This window comes from Trachemys scripta, chromosome 2, assembly GCF_013100865.1.
Source record: "Trachemys scripta elegans isolate TJP31775 chromosome 2, CAS_Tse_1.0, whole genome shotgun sequence".
Classification (NCBI taxonomy): domain Eukaryota; kingdom Metazoa; phylum Chordata; order Testudines; family Emydidae; genus Trachemys; species Trachemys scripta.
The window spans coordinates 11,306,473-11,326,567 of NC_048299.1; the positions used below are offsets into that span (position 1 = coordinate 11,306,473).

The 20,095-nt window shown below is 39.7% G+C and overlaps 1 protein-coding gene across 3 annotated transcripts in view; it reads left to right on the forward strand.

Moving 5' to 3' along the window:
* Positions 1 to 20,095, forward strand: part of CTDSPL (CTD small phosphatase like) — a 118,504-nt gene that overhangs the window by 68,631 nt on the left and 29,778 nt on the right. For 2 of the 3 annotated variants that reach the window (XR_004644374.1, XM_034759899.1), the window contains exons 2-3: positions 4,091 to 4,245; positions 13,735 to 13,767. Coding sequence is in view for 2 of the 3 variants with exons in the window: in XM_034759899.1 (XP_034615790.1) it covers positions 4,091 to 4,245; positions 13,735 to 13,767 (188 nt within the window). In the remaining variant the exon portion in view is untranslated. The remainder of the gene's footprint in view (positions 1 to 4,090; positions 4,246 to 13,734; positions 13,768 to 20,095) is intronic. The other variant, XM_034759900.1, reaches the window with a different exon arrangement.

Here is a 20,095-nt window from a genome sequence, read left to right on the forward strand (position 1 = left end):
CACAGGTCCATTAACTTCAAATGGGGACTATTCACATATGTAATTGTTTGCAGGATCATGGTCTACCTGAAATAACCATGGAGCGCACAAACAGGAAAGATGCAATAAAAGTAGTGTTTAAACAAATAAGTGTCACTTTATGTAACATGCTAATCCATGTAAATTTTCAGATTTTTAAATAGAGACTGAGACTGGGGAGTGTGAGAACAGACTGCAAAGGAGTGCAAGTAAACAATGGAAAACTAAGTTGAAATGGGCTTTTAGGAGGAAAATGAAGAACTAAGTAGGTATTTCAGATTTGCACAGGTGTAGCTAAGATCAGCATTTGACCTCCAAATCAAGATTTATGAATTCAAAGAGAAAGCAAAAGGAACGAAATGCAAGGTGGACAATGTTGTTCCTGACGCTGAGTGTAAGAGAGTAGCATGTAAGGGACTGTAAACTACCTTTAGTCCCCATACAGATTTGATACTTGTTTGATATTTAAATGTTTGGAAAGTGAGGTTTGTATTAAGACAAAGAAGAGTTCTCATGATTGGTAAGCTAAAAGAAAAGCAAGATTAAGTGTGTTACATTTGCTGACACTGTGTTTTCCTAGGAATCTGCTTTGGGGGGGGGAAAAACATTTCAGAAATGTCCATTTTAATAAACATTAGCCCAAATGTTCAAAAGTGCACATGTGGAAATCCTTCAAGTGTTAGTGTGTCTGCATGCAAATTCATGACATTCATGTAGGCATGAGTAAGGCCCTACCAAATTTACAGCCATGAAAAATGCATCATGGACCATGAAATCTGGTATTTTGTGTGCTTTTACTTTATACTATACAGATTTCACAGGGGAAACCAGCGTTTCTCAAATTGGGGGTTCTGACCCAAAAGGGAGTTTATAAAATAATTTATAAAATATATAAAACCCAGATTATTTTAGGGCGGTCATGATATTGCCACCCTTACTTCTGCGCTGACTTCAGAGCTAGGCAGCCGTCTGGGCACCCAGCTCTGAAGGTAGCATCCTGCCAGCATCCACGCAGAAGTAAGGGTGGCAATACCATACCATGCCATTCTTACATCTACGCTGCTGCTGGCGGCGGCTCTACCTTCGGAGCTGGGCTCCCGGCCTGCAGCCGCCACTTTCCAGCTGCTCAGCTCTGAAGGCAATCCCGCCGCCAGCAGCAGCGTAGAAGTAAGAGTAGCAGTACTGCAACCCTCCCTACAATAACCTTGCAACCCCACCCACCCACCCCCACGCACACTCCTTTTTGGATCAGGACCCGAACAATTACAAGACCATGAAATTTCAGATTTAAATAGCTGAAAGCATGAAATTTACGATTTTTAAAATCTTATGACTGAAATTGACCAAAATGGACCTTGAATTTGGTAGGGCCCTAGGCCCAAGGCATTGTGTGTGTGAAAATTGGGTGCAATCAAAAATGTTCACACAATTTTGAGAATGTGGTCCTTCATTTATAGTTGTGGTTTTTAATATGTCAGAAGCATTTAGAACATTATTAGTGTATAAATCAAAGTAAATAAATAAAATTAATTTTATACAAATAAACGTTTCACTGTATGAACTTTTAGAGTACTGCCTAAGCAACATAAGTTCAGTTTCTCTTAATGTAAAATGTACCATGTTAGCTAAACATAACCTGGATTTAAGAGAATATACATGTACAAATCGATTTGCTTTCAGATACTGTGTGAGTGTTTCCACTTCGTGGCAATAAACCAAAAGTAACCATGTTGAGTTCCGCTGCTGGCTTTTTAAAAGGGAGAAAATGTTTACCAAATGAAATACTGGGGAGAGAATTATTACTCTTAGACCTGTACTAGAATTTTGCAAATGATAGGGAGGAGAAAATGTTATGAAAACATAATTTATATGATGACTGTTCAACATTAAAAGAATTATTTTATTTTCACACAGCAATGAATTTATTTAAAAGACCATTCAATTCTATGATGGGTGTAGTGTGATGCTTTATCTCTATCCGCTATTGTGTGTTTGTATCCTGTGTGTTAGATAAAGAGTTATGTTGCTCCTTTTTAGTGTGGATTAATATTATTGTATCTTTCTGAAGGATTTTCATTTTCTGGCTAGATCTGTTGCTTTGATTAGATTTAAAACTTTGATGTATGAGGAGAAAAACTGTCTGAGATATGTTGGACAGTATTTTTGAGGGGGGGAATGAATGAAGTGAAATGTACTGTTTTATTGAGGTGTTTTTATAAAATTTAATGAAATTGTCAGGAAAATAGACCACCAGCCGAGCCACAAAAAATACTTCCCACACTTGACCATGGTGATAAATAAAATGTCTAGTTTATTTCATTGTTACTTGTTAAAAAAAAAAATCACTCTTAGTAGTCAATCAGAATTTTGCAAGGCTGAGCTAATGTGTTTAGAAAAGAGACACTGTAAAAATTGAAATCTAAGATGTTGATTGCTATTCTGGATCTGGGTGGTGGTGGTGTATACATGGCCTTCAGGAGTCCTGCACCTGTGAAAGGGCAGAGGAAATAGAGAGAAATAGCGTCACGACTTTTTTCATTCCATCTGTCACAGCAAAATGTTTAGGAGCCAATGAAATCCTTAAGTCAGCAGCTTCTGATTGAAGTGGTTCTCTGTGCCTTTAATTTAAATCTGTATTATAATTGAAAAGAGGGTAGGTATAAAATGGTTGCTTGCTCAGACTTTGCTTAAAAGATTATTTTTATTAAATTATAACAGGATCAAAAAATGAGGGTAATTAGTCCTTTGCTTATTGGGACCCCTTCTGCTCCATGTAATGGGAAGGGCAAGGTGGTCCTGCTCTCCCCCCCCCCCCCCCCCCCCAGGTTGTGATCCCATATAATGTATGGTTTACTCTTCTCAAGTGATTTTAAGGTAATATTGTCAGGGTCTCATGTCTCACAACAGCATCCAAAACATGTGAGTGTCTAGTAGTAATCTTGTCATATTTTTGTTCTTATGTGCTATATAAATATCCTCTGATTGCATTAACGTTGGTAGTTATATTAGAGCCTTGTTTTTACCTAAAAATGCACATAATATTTTAGATTTACATTATATTACCATGTTATATGTTCAGTGTCACTAACAATTGTGCAGTGAAATAGATAAAATTGTGTGAGAGTGGTATGAGGTATTTTTCCAGGAGAGGTAATGTAGATTGTATTGATCCAGATCACAAGTAGTAATAAAATAAAATATTTCTAAATACTTATTTTCATCAGGATTAGTCCTGAGGAAATTCAGAAAATGATTGCTTTTCTAACTTGTATCTGATAACCTGGCACTGAAGATTGTAGTGGATATTTGGATAACGGTTGTCCTACTCCTTGAAAAGGAGAAATAGTAGAAGGTAGTTGCTAAAACTATGGGCTGAAAGCATTTGGGCTTCCTGGAGGTCCTTTGTGTACCTAATGAGTGATAGCTCATAGTCTGTATGTTTTATTATATCTTTCAAAAATGTTTCTCTGCCTCCCTTATGCTGCAGCTTCAGTTACCCTGGGTCAGCACACAAGGCCATGTAAATCTGTTCCTCAATAGGAATGGCAGCCTTCCTTTCTGACATTTCATTTAATTCTCTGTGCTACAAGAATTGTTTGTTTGTTATGCCTTTTCATGTTCTATAACATAGCTGTCAAGGCATAAGCAGCAGGAGAATAAAAAAAAATTCTATATGGAATGAGTTTCTGTCTCAAACAGTAAAGTGTTTTGCCCAAAATATGCCCAGAGATCAGTTGACTTCTTCTGATGACATTCTGTTTTAGAGCCGAGTCCCATTTCAGAGTCAGATTTTGGCAGCAAATTACTGGCTATAGGTCACAGTATCTGTTTTAGGTATTTCTAGAGCATCTATCAAAGTAAGATCTCTCAGTATGGTATCACAAGAGTTTGGATTGTGTGGAGAGCCAAACCTGATATGTATATACAGACCTCTATGTGTAAGTTTGACAGTGAAAGATATGGTGTAAAGTGTGAGGGTAAAGTTGATGAACATCAGGAATTTTCAAATAACATATAACCATTTTATATCTGGAAAACTTACAGCTTGATTTCTTTTCCCCTCATTTTATAGTGTCCCAATGTAATATCAGCTTGAAGAAGCAAAGGAGTCGAAGTATCTTTAGCACCTTATTCTGCTGTTTTCGTGACTACAATGTGGAACCACCATCCACCAATAGCACTAGTACTCTTCCTCCATTGGTGGAGGAGAATGGAGGACTTCAGAAGGTCAGTGACTTCTACCATTTTTTTTAGTCTTTAGATCCTTGTAAATAAATTGGCAGTCTCAAATTACATGGTATGTTTCCCATGTGAAAGGCTCAACTTTACTGTAACTCAAATAGTGTGAACTTCCTGAAAAAGTACCAAATAGCACCTGTCGAGACACCAATTTAAAATACTTTCATTTTTCTTTAAAAAGGTAATCATAATTTCAGACAAGGTTTTAGTACTGCAGCTCTGAAGAAAATAACGGTATATGCAAACAATGTGGACATATCTGCACTACAGTTGCTATGGGGCTGCAGCTGTGTTCCTGTAGCAGTGTAATGTAGACACTTTCTGCATCGATGGAAGAGGTTTTTCCAGTGATAAAGTTAATCCATCTCTCCCAAGAGGCAGCAGCGAGGTCAACAGAAAAATTCTTTTGTCAATGTAGCTGCCTCTACACAGGGGAATAGGTCGACCTCACTGCAACACAGAATGTGAAATTTTTCACAGCCCTAAGCTTTTCACAGCCCTAAATCAAGCTAATTTTTAAGTGTGGACCAGGCCTGTATAAAACCTCAAGGAACCCAAAAATCTAGACTTGTGTTGTCATAGGAAAAGGACTCTCACTTTTCCTTCCCCCAATCCACCTCCTTCACCCCCATTGTTGTTCTCCAACTAAAGAGGGTTAGATATTGTTCCTTCTGGAGCCAATTAGCACTACTTTGAGCTTCAGTTGAAATAGCTTTTCGAGTGATATGAGACATTCCTAGCATGGGGTAGGGCAAGGGAGAGATTCACATTCTGATTCTTTCAATCCCACCTCACCTCATAGGTATTGTGCTGCCATGAGACCACCCCAGAGATGTCAGTTTAGAGTGATTATTTTCCCAGGTTGCAGGCTGTGTTGTGCTACCTTATTTTGAGGTTTAAAATAGTAATTGAACAGTGGGTAATTTAAATTGAATAAGCCCTTAACATTTCTAATCTTTAAATGAAAAAGCAGTGGCTATGAAATCCAGAGGGTTACATATCCATATAATGATAACTTTGTACATATTTTAAACTGGTAACATGGAGGCAACTTGCCTTGCATGACCAAAGACTTAGTTTGTTTGGCATGGGGATCAGAGGCGTCCTATCTTTTCCCCAAAGCCATGCTATATTTTCAGAACTCTTCATGGCAGAATTGTATTATACTGTTATCCAGAGCAACTTCCCATCTGTTCCTTTAGGCATGGGAGCCTCAGAAGAATAGGGGTGAGCCTTTGCTGCTGGTGTGGGCAAGAGCAGTAGAAATAAAGGAATTCCTTCCCTTCCACTTCTCGCACAGCTCCAGTTCAGAATCTTGACACAGTTCATGTCAGTTTCATGTCACTTTTCTGCTTTTGTAAATGCCTCTTGGACTCTGAAATGTTGGAGCAGTGGCACAGGAGCTATCTAGGGGAAGGAAGAAAGGATAAGCAGATTGGATGGCAGGGAAACTAAGTGGAGGGTTGGAGTGTTGAATTGGAATAGTGCACACTAGTCTGAGACTTAATTTGGTCCATTCCCCATGGCACCAGTAGGTTAGGTGCACTGCAGTGTGTATGCTGTACCCGGAGAAGAGGCGGAATTGCATCTCTGTCCAGTAGACCTCTTTGCCTAGCTGCAGTTGCATTATTGACTAACTGTGGAGTGAGCAAAATCTAGCCTTCCATGAGAAAGGGAGAGTCTCAGACTTCCAGTCCACTGCAGGGAGTGTGTGCAAAAACATAGTAATATGGGAGGAACAGGGAGTTAACAAAGTTCTGTCCCTTACAAAATAGTAAGATGTGGGAAGGATGCACGGAGAGAAAATTATTGGCAAAATAAGGGGTGGGAAAAAAAGAATAAATTCCAGAGGAAGAAAAAGATCCAGAGAAAAGAGATAAATGTTAAATATTTGAGTTTTAGCAGTGGTATTGTATTGGGAGACCAAACTAATAAAATGATGCAAGTTCTTTGGATTGATGGCCAAAAACTTCAAAATGTAAATTACCCCTAAATATTTTGTAATTCTCTCACCTTTTAATGTATGTGGTATCCTCAGTTCTCTAGAAAATATCTTATCATTCAATTTTTATGGGATAGAATAATTACTCTTAGTCTAATTATCCAAAATAGAAATGTTCATAAGGCATAATATTTTACAGATAACTGACAGATGTACATTATGCCTTGAGGGACCCACCACATATGCTATGTAAATACTAGATATCGTCCTCATGTTAATCTGTATTAATATAATATTAATATTAAACAGTTGACTCCAATTTGTAAAATTCAGAAATGAATGTTCATCCAAATTCAGATAGTCAGAAACAAATGTCACAAGGTTCACATTTTAAAATTAGACAACAGTTTTCAGTGAATTCAGTAGAAGTATTCAGTGAATAATTAACAATCAAAAGAATGCTTAGGAAGGATTAAATTTTTCATAACTATGAATAGACTAAAGAGTGAGGCAAACATATTTTAATTTGTAAAAAGGCCAGTTTCAACAAAGCTTTAGAATACTTGGTAGTAGAAAGTGTCAAATCCTTAAACCACTTAACTAAGCCTGTAAAGTTATTGAAAGGAGATGGAGGTCTTGAACCTTGATGAAAATAAGTGAAAGCTGTATGAATGTGTTGTAGATACTAGCTTAGTTGCAGTGGCAGTGTATATGCTGCCTTTATTTTAAATTTGAAATAACACTGTTAGAGAATTTAAAGTTGATAACTGCATAAATGATTTGGAGTGATAAATAATTGAACACTCAGTGTCACATTGTATGGGATAATGCAGTTTTTCAAAAAATGCTTTGAATTTGCAGCTCTCTAGTCATATTTTTATCAGGCAAGAGCTTTTCTGACCTCACTATTTCCCCTGAAAAACAGAAGAAGGGCGTTAAGCAATCATGAAGTTAGTCCCTACCAGGAGCTGTAGTATAAAATGGTCTATGTATTTCACCTTCTGTCTTTTAGGGTTGTTGCTATATGGATGCTAATGATAAAGATAAGAAAAACAAATTAAGAGAAGGAAGTAGACATGGGGAAAGCGCATTGTGATTTTATAGCAATTTAGTGTAAGCAGTTCTAAAACTGTTAAGAACATTCTTGAAATTGACCTAATAGGTTTAGTTTTAATTGGTTTAAGAATTAGTTTTTCATCTGTTTCAGCATTATCAGCTTGTTATTAAGCAAAATGGAGAGCAACAACTACATTTTTGTAAAATATAGGTCTCCAAAACTAAGTGAAATAAGACAGATCTGCTAACATTCTTGTGTTAAATAATTCTGTTGCTGTTTAATATTTTTGGTTTTCTGTGAAAAATATTTTTCAGAACATACAGCAAATGTGATGGTTGCATTTTACCAAGCATTGCAGTCTGGCATTGTTCGGCTGTGATTGGCTACCTGAGTGACCCTTTACCGGTTCATAGGATTGGAAGAAGTGCAGAGCTGAGAATCATATTGAATAATCACAATTTTATAGCAGTGATTACTATTCCATTTTAATTAAAAAAAAAAAAAAAACTTTAAAAATCAGATACTCTCTAAAAAGTATGAAGCTATTTTTAAAAATACTGCTCAGAACAGTCTTTGCAACGTGTGCCTTATACATTGAGTTCTGATCAGTCCAGTCTGAAAATAGTTAATTTTCAGTACAGCTGAAACTATTGAAATTATAATGCAAACTTTTTTCTGTTATTTCTCCATATAGCTACAGTGCCTCTTAATGCAGAACAAACCTTTGTGCTATGGCCCACAGATCTGTTACAATGGGTACATCATCCTGCTTGCACCTTGGGTGCTGAACCGGACCTGTCAGTATGGCAGCAAGAGAACGCTGTTCCTCTTGAAGTTCCCTCCATTTTTTCTTCCTCCCCAATGGCAAACAGACTCAACCACTCCTCCCGGCTGTAGAGGCAAAACGGAGGGTCTTTTGAATGCTCCCCCCTTATCAACTGTCATTGGGGAGTTCAGCTGACTCTGGCTAGAGTGCTGTTTCAGTCACAGTGCAATATCCCATTTGACTTGACCCCTTCTCCCAGGCAAGGTAGGAGAGGCCAGCTGTGCTGGGCAAGATGAAGTCCATCAAGCCTAGGCCCCCTCCCCTGGCAGGAAAGGAGGTGTGCAGAATTGGAGAAGAACAGGCTCTGGGACAAGCAGCCCCTCACCCCAGTCTTCCTGAATGGAGGTGAAGCCAGAAGGGCAACATACCAGATGGAGATTTACTCCTTGGGGAATTCTGCACACAATATTTTAAAATTCTGCAAATTTTATTTGTCAAAATAACACTATATAATCACACCAGTTTCAATTATTTTGGTAATTTATTTCAAAATACCGGTCAGCAAGTATGTCTGTAACAATGCAGACACAACAACAACAACAAATTCCCCCAGGAGTAGAGTTAAAGAAACCCCTATGACAACCCAGTTCCTGTTTCTCTGTCCCCTTTCTTTCAGAACCCAGTCAGGGGGCCAAACATTCATAGCTCCCTCATCCTCAGAGTCCAGCCATGGGGTTCCCCCAGCCCAGACACTCACACCCCTTTCTCCCCCCAGAGCCCAGCCACGGGCCCCCTAAGCCAAGACACTGCCGCCTCCTTCCTTCAGAGAGTGCTGAGAACTGCAGCTGCTGGGAACCCTCCAGTTCTCTCCCACTCGCCTTGTCTTCTGTTTGCAAACTGGGCTCTGCTGGGTCCAGCAGCCCCTAGAGGCAGCCAACATCTCTGCAGCCTATTCTGAGGGGGGGCGGGAATTGTGCACACAACATTAATTTTTGCAAAATTCTTCATTGCGCAGTGGCACAGAATTCCCCAGGAGTAAAGATTGCTCCTGAGTCCCTGTAGCCTGCACCAGCAGCCATGCCCCGGATTGCGGGACTCAGCCACCTCCTCCACTTCCACTACCCCAGGAGTCATGGGTGGAGGGCACTTGTCACAACACAGATGCTGCTAATGCCGGAGAGAGCTCCCTCCCCCTGCTTCCACCTATATAACAGCCTTCCTTCCCCAGAACTTCTCATATCCCAGGCTGAGACCTCCAGGGGAAACAGATCAATTTGGCCCATGTAGATTCCATGCAATAGAGAGGGGACAGCTTCTGGGGAGCCCATCCTTGAGCCCCAAGCCAGTACCTTCCTTGAGAGACCCAGAAAGGGTCCATACGAGGGAGGGGAGAAAAACAAACCCAACCTTTTATAGGACAGAGAGATCACTAGCCATGTGAATTATTTTCAGAGCAATCCCTGAGCATAGTTTCATTCCCCCTTTTGAAGCAGGTTTAAGGGGACAAATTCTCAAAAGGGAAATAAATGAATAATCAGTGCTGTTTCCCCTGCTCTCCTTCACAGAGTGTAGTAGCTCAGACAATCCTTAGTGTTTGATTCTCCTGGACACCTTCATGAAGTGCATCATAGGAATTAATCATCCGTGTTGGGTTCCCTCACCTTTACAGAGTGCAGCATGGCAGATCAGTGCAGCTTATTTCTATTCTGAATTTGGCTTCAAGTTTCAGCTGTTGGATCATGGTCTACCTTTCTCTGCTAGATTGAAGAGCCCATTATTAAATATTTGCTCCGCAGGGAGGTACTTAGACTATAATCAAGTCACCCCTTAGTCTTCTCTTTGTTGAGCTAAATAGATTGAACTCCTTGACTCTGTCAGTATAACTCATGTCTTCTAATCCTTTAATCATTCCTGTGGCTCTTCTCTGAACTCTCTCCAATTTATCAACATCCGACTGGAATTATGGACACCACAACTGAAGACTGTACTCCTGCAGAAGTGGCACCAGTGCCAAATATAGAGATAAAATAACTTATCTACTCCTACTCGAGATTTCCTGTTTATGCATCCAAGGATCACATTAGTCCTTCTAGCTACAGCATTGTACTAGGAGCTCATGTTCAGCTGACTTGTCCACCTTGACCCCCAAATCTTTTTTTAGAATCACTGCTTTCTATGATAGTTCCCCATCCTGTAACTACAACCTGCATTCTTTGTTTCTACATTTACCCTTAATCATATTAAAATGCATATGGTTTGCTTGCACCCAGTTTACCAAACAATCCAGATTGCTCTGAATCAGCGACTTCTCTTCATTATACTCCCCCAATTTTGTGTCATCTATAAACTTTATCAGTGATGATTTGATGTTTTCTTCCAGGTCATAGATAAAAATGTTAGATATGTGCTGATTCCTGAAGGCATGCACAGACATACACCCTCAAAGGAAATTCTTCTTCCTTAGTGGAGGAAGGCCAGCAGTCTAAATCAGAGCTAAAAAATCAAGTAGTAAAACATATATTTAAGAAAAAAAAATCCAGGCAAAAAAGTACTCAAGTGTCGTTTCAGTATACCAAGAGGTCTGCAGTTGCCCTAGACAAGCTGTGGCTGTATATCTGTTCTCCTGCACCCTATGAAGGTGTAATAGAAGGATAGGGATTTCCTGCCACACCTGGAAAATTGGGAAAGTGTTGCTTTTTTGATCCCAGCTGCCATTGCAGGTTGCCGTGCCTGGCCTCACCTTCTCCTCCTCTCTCCAGAAGCTGGCTATAGTATAGAGTGTTGAGGAATAACCTGAAACACACACACACAATAGAAGGATAGGGATTTCCTGCCACACCTGGAAAATTGGGAAAGTGTTGCTTTTTTGATCCCAGCTGCCATTGCAGGTTGCCGTGCCTGGCCTCACCTTCTCCTCCTCTCTCCAGAAGCTGGCTATAGTATAGAGTGTTGAGGAATAACCTGAAACACACACACACAATAGAAGGATAGGGATTTCCTGCCACACCTGGAAAATTGGGAAAGTGTTGCTTTTTTGATCCCAGCTGCCATTGCAGGTTGCCGTGCCTGGCCTCACCTTCTCCTCCTCTCTCCAGAAGCTGGCTATAGTATAGAGTGTTGAGGAATAACCTGAAAAACACACACACACACACACACACACACACACACACACACACACACACACTCTTACTTCCTGGTGTATCTTGAATTCAGGACAAACACAGACACATGATTCCAGGAGAGTCAGTCATAGCCCTGGGCTGAGGATGAATACTGTCAGATATAAGGTCTCATGTCAGAGGAAGATTAACAGATTATGAAGATGGTCATAATGAAAAACAAGTGGTGTCATAAACAAAAATTCAATTCTTATCGGAGCCTATTAGGAATTGTGATCTAATACACAGGCATGCTTAAGTGATGCACAGTTCACATAATACACAATTGGTATACCCTCTGCACCAATCTCATTAATTGGCAGAGTTCTTTCTCCAATTGTACATTCTCTGCTTCGATAGGTGACGACTGCAGCAAATCAGATTTTTTTTTTCTAGGGCTTTTCCTGCTTCAGATCAGGGAATGGAAAAGAGGTGGAACATAATGATTCACTGAGGTCTCAGAGCACTGCTTATTCAATGGATAACAGACCTATTCTTGTGACAGTCAACATGTCTGATAGAGTTTTAAGAATAACTATGAAGAACATGATCGGCTCCATGCCCAAGAGAAATTCTCCTGTGCTGGGCTGAGCAACGTTTCTTATCTCTATGTGCACTGCTCACCAAGGAGATGGAACCCCAAGATTTACATGGCAGAAGTCAGTTTAGCGAAGTTGTGGTTGCACCCAGAAATATCTTAATCAGCATGAGTCAATTTGTTGGGCTGGTGATTGATCTCTTTGCATCTGGAACCAGTAAATAAAGTACCCTGCAGTCTGGACTCAGTGAGATATTCATGCAAAGCTGGGTAGTGTTCATACTATAGGTCTTTCCACGCCTTTCACTGCTTCCCAGGATTATACAAAAAATAGGAGCTAAAGTGTGGTTATGATTCTGTTTTGTACTTCTGGCTGAAGAAGCTATGGCTCTCAGAATTGATTAACCTAGCACTGGCTTTTGGGATGTCTCTGTCTCAGAGGGAGGATCTTCTATTGTGAGACCAATCCTCTATCTTGGCCCAGACAGATTTTAAAATGAATACTTGGATGAAGTAGTTACTGCTCTCAAGGATCCCAAAAAAGAAGTCAAGAAATAGAACTTATTCTACTGGCCGATGCAAAGTTCATAGTTTTAACTACCACGTTCAACCGGTGAAACATAGCCTTGAGTTCCCCTAGTTTGACTTTATTGTGACGTATAAGAGTGCCCAAACAAAAAGGTCAAATGTGTGTAGTATAATGTTCTCAACATGTTAAAGGCAAGGAAGTTTTGTACACAGCTTCCAACATTAAATGCATCTTCGGGGCATCAACCTTATTCCAACCCTGCACAGTCATAGAGGACAACCTGGGAACCTCATTCTGCTCCTTACAGCATTACCCAGATTGAACCCTGGAAGTAAGTGGTGGTATACTTCCTACCAACTAGGGTAGGCCTCCCAAAGGCTTACATATTCAATCAGATGAGTTATTTGAAATCGAGAGCTTTCTCTGAGATCTAGTATTGTACTTTTAATTAAGACAGGTAGTCCTCAGAACTGTCATGGCATTCAAGAAATATTCCTCCTTCGGTTAGGCATTGTAGTCCAATCCTTAGGAGCACTGACAATTTCAGGGCAAAGTAGTCATGTCTCCTGTAATTGAGATCTGCTAGAAGGCCTACTTCACCAAACTCTGCATATTGGTCATTATGCCATTTCCTTCTTTTAGCAGAAGTATTCTCCATGCCTTAATGCCCAAAGGATAATAGAAGAAATATTTATATATAATCTATTTCATTTTGGATGTCCATATTTAAACGACAGTCCTGCTTCCCACCCTGGATACACATTGCTACGAAAATCACATTGTAACCAATCTGTGGACCTTAGGGCAAAGAAGAATAGGAAAATTTTTATTTATACTACCTGAAAATTTCCTTTCTTCAAGCAATCGGATCCACACATATCAGGATCAATCTGGAAACAGATGGCTCATCTAGAATAGAGATGGAAATTGACACCCAAGATTGTAGGTTTGTGAGGTGGAATTTACCATGCTCTACAGTAGGAGAAATTCTGTTTCCTTAAACTATATTTAACACAATCTGTAATTTAGGAAAGTAGTTTTGAATGAACCTGATTCTGAAAGTCACCTCAACTGGAGGGAAATTCAGGAGGTAGGGCATTCCACTGCTGCCAGTGACTGACAAGACTGGTTCTGCCCAGTAGCTTTAATCAGACTGGTGTACTCATTGTAACTAATCTGTGGACTTTATTACTTGAAGAAAGGAAATCTTGAAGTGAACATGGAAACGTTTTCCTACTTCCTCTTATTAATTAAAGCACGGGATTTATCAGTTTATGGTCTAAAAAAAATCACTAATACTGTGTTATACTAACCAATCATTTTAGCAGCTAAAATGCAAGGACCTGTTTGATTATTTTTTGTTGCGTTCTTGAATACTTGGAGCCTTTTTGTTAAAAATGTTTGAGTGCCAAATTTAATGTCTCAGATCTTTCTGTTCCATCCTTTCAAAAGCCCTTACAATGATATTTTTTTTTCTTTTCCCCCAGGGTGACCAGATGCAGGTCATTCCCATACCAAGTGTATGTATTTTTATCCCTTTTATTTTAATAATTTTCATAGTTTTTTGCTTTGGTTCATTTTATATTATGTTGGAGTTGACTGGATCTGCTCTGTGTTGCATGTTATAAGACTTTTGTTTTCTAATCTGTAAGGTTGTATAAAGTCGTGAGGTAAATTACCTTCAATGTGCCTATAAGGTATACAGATAAAACTAATTAATAGGAACAAAAGGACAGTCCAGCTTTGTAAAGCTGTCCTCTGCATTTATCCATCATGTAACTTAACTCTGATTTTTGTCCCTTTGAAAATGTATAAAGAGGTACTCAAAAGCCAATACACTGAAGTTATTTAACAGTCATATTGGGGGCAAAAGGCAACTCACTGGTACTAAATGGGCAGGGATATGACTCAACAAATCCTGCATCTTGGCAGGGGCTTAAACTACATGACCCTTGTGGTCCCTTCTAACCCTATGATTCTATGAACTTCTATTTCCACATGCCCCAATTATTTAAGCTCGCCTGTTGGAGATTAGATCCTGTAAAATGAGGCTTTAGTTTTCTTGGTGCAAGCTACTTAAGAGTATTACAGCAACCCCAATCATGCTACTGTAGTTGTTTAAGATGGTAGTTTTGTTATGAATCATAGTTTTCTGGGCTTAGTAGGTCTGTTTGTCACCTGGTTCAAACTTGGAATACAAGTTGTCAGGTTGGCGTTATTCAAAACCAAATAAAAACATTTGACACTCTTTGACCTGGGGATTTTAAGTTGTGTGGACTTAAGCTTTTTTGCCAAAGAATTAATAATTCTTAAAGACTGCTTTTAATATGGACTTGGGTTTTTTTAATGTTTTTTAAATTGCAGATATACTTTTCAGCACTGTATGTGCCAATACTCCTTCACCATTTCAGTACCTTATTGAGATTTGCCACAGCAGAGTTCTTAAAGCAATGTTAATGCAAGTCTGTGGGGGCACTGATATATTCCCTCTCCTTCAGGTGTCCTAAATCTCTGAAGATCGGACTATTTCCCTGACGATTCCCCTATTTTTCTTTTATACCCCAGCTCCTTAAGGCCCAACAGTGAAACCAATGTCTCTTTGGACCCCATTAATGCTGCAGCTTAATAGTGTCGAGATTAGTATTTCAGCCACACAGATCTCTTCTCTTAATCACCATCTGTTCTTGGAGCTGAAAAATTGTTAGAAATTATACTTGTTCCAGGACCGTTGCTTCCTATTTTGTAGTCCTGGACCAGTGCCAAAAAAGCATTGCCCTGAAGGACCAGTGACAGTTTTAAAACTTGATATCTCTCAGATCATCAGGGCTAGAAGCGAAAGGTGTATATCACTAGAAACCTGAAAATATCAACTTTTAGTGGTGTGCAACATTCACTACTAGATTACTATCTTGCTTTCCCATCCCTTCCAACTTCAGTTCTCATCTTTTTAGCAGCACTGACAACCATTAGAGCTAGAAACCAGTGCTGTAGCTGTCTTACCATGTCAAAGCATGGCACTCAGCTGTAAATGGAATAAAGCATTAACAGTTTAAGATGAGATTTTACTATTAGTAAAATATAACCACAACACTGCAAATGGCAGAGGAATGCAATAAAGCTTGGCTGTTAACTGCGGCTCTGAACTCATTCAGTACACTCATTCCAAATATAAACACCTTAACAGAAACAGCAAACCCTTTTTATAAGAAATTAGACATCCAAGACTTGTTAAACTGTGCACAGTATTCTACCACTGTTCATATTTACCTGTTAAGAAGAATATCCTTGTAAGTCTATAAAAATATTACTCAGAAATTTCAAAGCTATATTCTCCAAATTTTAAAGAAATAGCAGAATTAAGTGGTGAATTTGATGCTCAGTGTGGATGGTGCTCAGTAAATGAGGCAACTGTTCAATATTCTCATTGTTTAGGTATGTGGCGTGCTTCTTGCACTGCGCAGCACCTAACCACTGCTCTGAAGGAAGAACTTTTTCTTTATTAATAGGGTTTTCTATGAGATTCCCTCTTATAGTATCAGAGTTCTCAAACATTAGCTACAACTAATCAGGAAAGAGATCTTGGAGTCATCATGGATAGTTCTCTGAAGATGTCCACACAGGGTGCAGCAGCAGTCAAAAAAGCAAAGAGGATGTTAGGAATCATTAAAAAAAGGGATAGAGAATAAGACGGAGAGTATCTTATTGCCCTTATATAAATCCATGGTACGCCCACATCTTGAATACTGCGTACAGATGTGGTCTCCTCATCTCAAAAAAGATATACTGGCATTAGAAAAGGTTCAGAGAAGGGCAACTAAAATGAATAGGGGTTTGGAATGAGTCCCATATGAGGAGAGATTAAAGAGGCGCTAGGACTTTTCAGCTTGGAAAAGAGGAGACTAAGGAGGGATATGATAGAGGTATATAAAATGAGTGGTGTAGAGAAAGTGAATAAGGAAAAGTTATTTACTTGTTCCCATAATATAAGAACTAGGGGTCACCAAATGAAATTAATGGGCAGCAGGTTTAAAACAAATGAAAGGAAGTTCTTCTTCACGCAGCGCACAGTCAGTCTGTGGAACTCCTTGCCTGTGGAGGTTGTGAAGGCTAGGACTATAACAGGGTTTAAAAGAGATCTAGATAAATTCATGGAGGTTAAGTCCATTAACAACTATTAGCCAGGATGGGTAAGGAATGGTGTCCCTAGCCTCTGTTTATCAGAGGGTGGAGATGGATGGTAGGAGAGAGATCACTTGATCATTACCTGTTAGGTTATTTCCTCTGGGGCACCTGGCATTGGCCACTGTCGGCAGACAGGATACTGGGCTGGATGGACCTTTGGTCTGACCCAGTATGGCTATTCTTATGTTCTTAACATTACTGAAGTTATCTTCACAATATCCCAGTATGGTGGGAAAGTATCGGTATATGGTCATGTAAATAAAGACTGAATCATAATACCTACATATAAAGGGTCAGGGTTAAGGTTTTTTTATGCCCCCCTTTCTACTCTGAATGCACCATCCATCCTGAGCACTGAAATCCCGAGGTTCAATCTGTAAAGTATGTAAGCATCTGCTTTAAGACCCATTGAAGTCAGTGAGTCTTAAGCACATGCTTAAATGCTTGCTGAATTGGGGCCTGAATAAGGAAGATATCCTTTGGGTGAAATAGCATGTGATTATGTACCTCAAGGTTGTACCCTAATATATACCATGAGGCTACAGAACTAAAGTTACTTAAGCAACCTTAATTTTGTTTTTTAACTTTTATATGCTTTACTTTGCATATTTTATCATTTAGTGTGTTAGATTTTTAATTTTTTTAATTTCTTAGGTTTCTGAAAAGAACCTCGCTAGATTACACAAGTCCCTATATATTAAAATTGAAAATCCATTCAGTTTTATTGAGCACATACGCACAAATCTAGTGACAAATCTAGAGAGATCTGTTCTGTGAGAATTTCCAATTGCTTTTTGCATGTGTGCGCAACACCAGTGAAACATCGACAGATCATTAGCTTTATTGTGTCAAAAACAATTTACCTTCATGAAGTATGTTTTATTTCAACACACAGAACATGGCAAATTTGCAGATTTTCTCCTAACCCCAGAAAGGCATGTCTGTCAGCCAGAGATCACATCCCTGTCAGATTTCAAGTTTTCATCAGCACCTGTAGAAGAGCCTACTGCTGCTTTAAAAAAAATTAAAATAAGTATTACTGAGAGCATTTCTGCTTTCTGTGTACTGTAGAATATTACATTTGAATTTGCAGGGGAGGTGTGTGTGTTAAGCAGCAATAAAGTAATTCATTTTTTTTCTAATATTGTAACCAGATTTTAGTAATTTTTGATGGTGCTGTGAATAAACAAAAAGGAGCTTGTTCCCCCACCCCCGGAAGACTAGTTTGAGAGAGAGAGAGTTTCCAGGTGAAATGGAGTCCTGAGAAGTCCTTGTACCTCAGTAAATTAAAGGTGTTGTTTTAACGGTAGTTGAGAATATTCTTGCTTTCTTGGATTTCTCTCAACTTGATTCTTCTAGTGTCTTTCTTTCTAAGTAATAAAGCAGAATCATAGTGGTTTCAGCAGTTGGCTGTAGTCTCCTTTGAGTGAAAGCACAGGTGAATATACAGCACTGGTTATGTAGTTGTTTAAGACTTCAAATTGCTGTATCCATTTCTTTCATTCACTCAGAATCCCAGTATTATTTAGAAAGTGAGTGGCACAGAAAATCATATTCCCAATCCCCATGTAAGTGAAATCTTATGCACAGAGCATCTGATTTTCACTTCTGTCTTTATTCATTTTTTTCTTTACTTTTGGCTAATTGCATGCTTTGTAACTTCTAGGGGTGGAAAAACATTTTGGTTTGTTTACAGGTTTGTTTGAACTGACTCCATACATTTCAGCAGAAATTGGTTTCATTGGCAGTGAGCTAAATACAAGTTTGAAGTCACTTTTAAAATCTCATTTGTTTGTATCCTGTGTTCACACATGGTGTTTAACTGCACTAAAAAGACGACTCACCATGCTGCTGCTGTGCATGCCCAAGCAGTAAAGTGGAGGGAGCATGAACAGGAAAGAGACACTTTACCATAGAGCAGATAGAAGTGTAGATAGAAATGTAGAACTGGAAGGGGCCTCCAGTCCAGTCCCTTGCACTCAAGACAGGACTACACCATAACTAGGCCATTGCTGAAAGGCGTTTGTCTGACCTGTTCTTAAAAACCTCCAATGATGGAGATTCCACAGTGTCCCTAGGCAATTCATTTCAGTGCTTAACTACCCTGACAGTTAGGAAGATTTTTCTAATGTCCAACCTAAACCTCCCTTGCTGTGATTTAAGCCCATTGCTTCTTGTCCTATCCTTAGAGGTTAACCAGAACAATTTTTCACCCTCCTCCTTGTAACAACCTTCCATGTACTTAAAAACTATTATAAGAACGGCCATACTGGGTCAGACCGATAGTCCATCTAGCCCAGAATCCTGTCTTCTGACAGTGGCCAGTGCCAGGTGCTTCAGCGGCGATGAACAGAGCAGGGAATCATCAAATGAGCCATCCCCTGTCATCCATTCCCAGCTTCTGGCAAACAAAGGCTAGGGATATTCAGAGCATGGTGTTGCATCACTGCCCATACTGCCTAATGGCCATTGGTGGACCGATCCTCCATGAACTTATCTAGTTCTTTTTTTAACCGTGTTATACTTTTGACCTTCACAACATCCCCAGGCAAAGAGTTCCACAGGTTGACTGTGCATTGTGTGAAGAAGTACTTCCTTTTGTTTGTTTAAATATGGTGCATATTAATTTCATTTGGTGACCCCTGGTTCATGTATTATGTGAAGGGGTAAATAACACTTTATTTACTTTCTCCACACCAGTCATGATTTTATAGACCTCTGTCATATCCCCCCTTAGTTGGCTCTTTTACAAGCTGAAAATTCTGTCTTTTTAATCTCTCCTCATACAGAAGCTAGTCCATACCCCTAATCATTGTATTGCCCTTCTCTGTACCAATTCTGTTCCAATTCTAATACATCTTTTTTGAGATGGGGTGACAAGATCTGCACAAGATGTGGGTGTACCAGGGATTTATATAGAGCAGGGGTTCTCAAACTTCATTGCACCGTGACTCCCTTCTGACAACAAAAATGACTACACAATCCCAAGAGAGGGGACGGAAGCCTGAGCCCTCCCAAGCCACACCACCCTGGGCACGGGGGGCCAAAACCAAGCCCCAACACCCAAGGCTTGAAGCCCTTGGGCTTCGGGCCCAGGCCGTGGGCCTTGAGCTTTGGCCCGGGGCCATGGGGCTCGGGCTTCAGCCCTGGGCTCCAGCAAGTCTAATGCCAGCCCTGGCGACCCCATTACAATGGGATCATGACCCACTTCGGGGTCCCGTCCCACAGTTTGAGACCTGCTGATGTAGAGGCATTATGATATTTTCTTTCTTATCTATCCCTTTCCTAATGATTCCCAACATGGTTAGCTTTTTTGACTTCTGCTGCACATTGAGTGGATGTTTTCAGAAAACTATCCACAATGACTCCAAGATCTTTCGTATCATGTCCCCCCTCAGTCTTCTCTTCACCGGACTAAACAAACCCAATTTTTTCCATCTTTCCTCCTAGGTCATGTTTTCATTTTTGTTGCTCTCCTCTGGACTGTCTCCAATTTGTTCACATCTTTCCTGAAATGTGAAGCCCAGAACTGAACACAGTACTCCCAGTGAGGCCTTATCAGTACAGAATAGAGTGAAAGGATTACTTACTTACAACACTTAGCATTAACAAGATGTGAATTCCATTGAATTTCACTTTTAACCTTGTCATTTTGTGGAGGCTTAG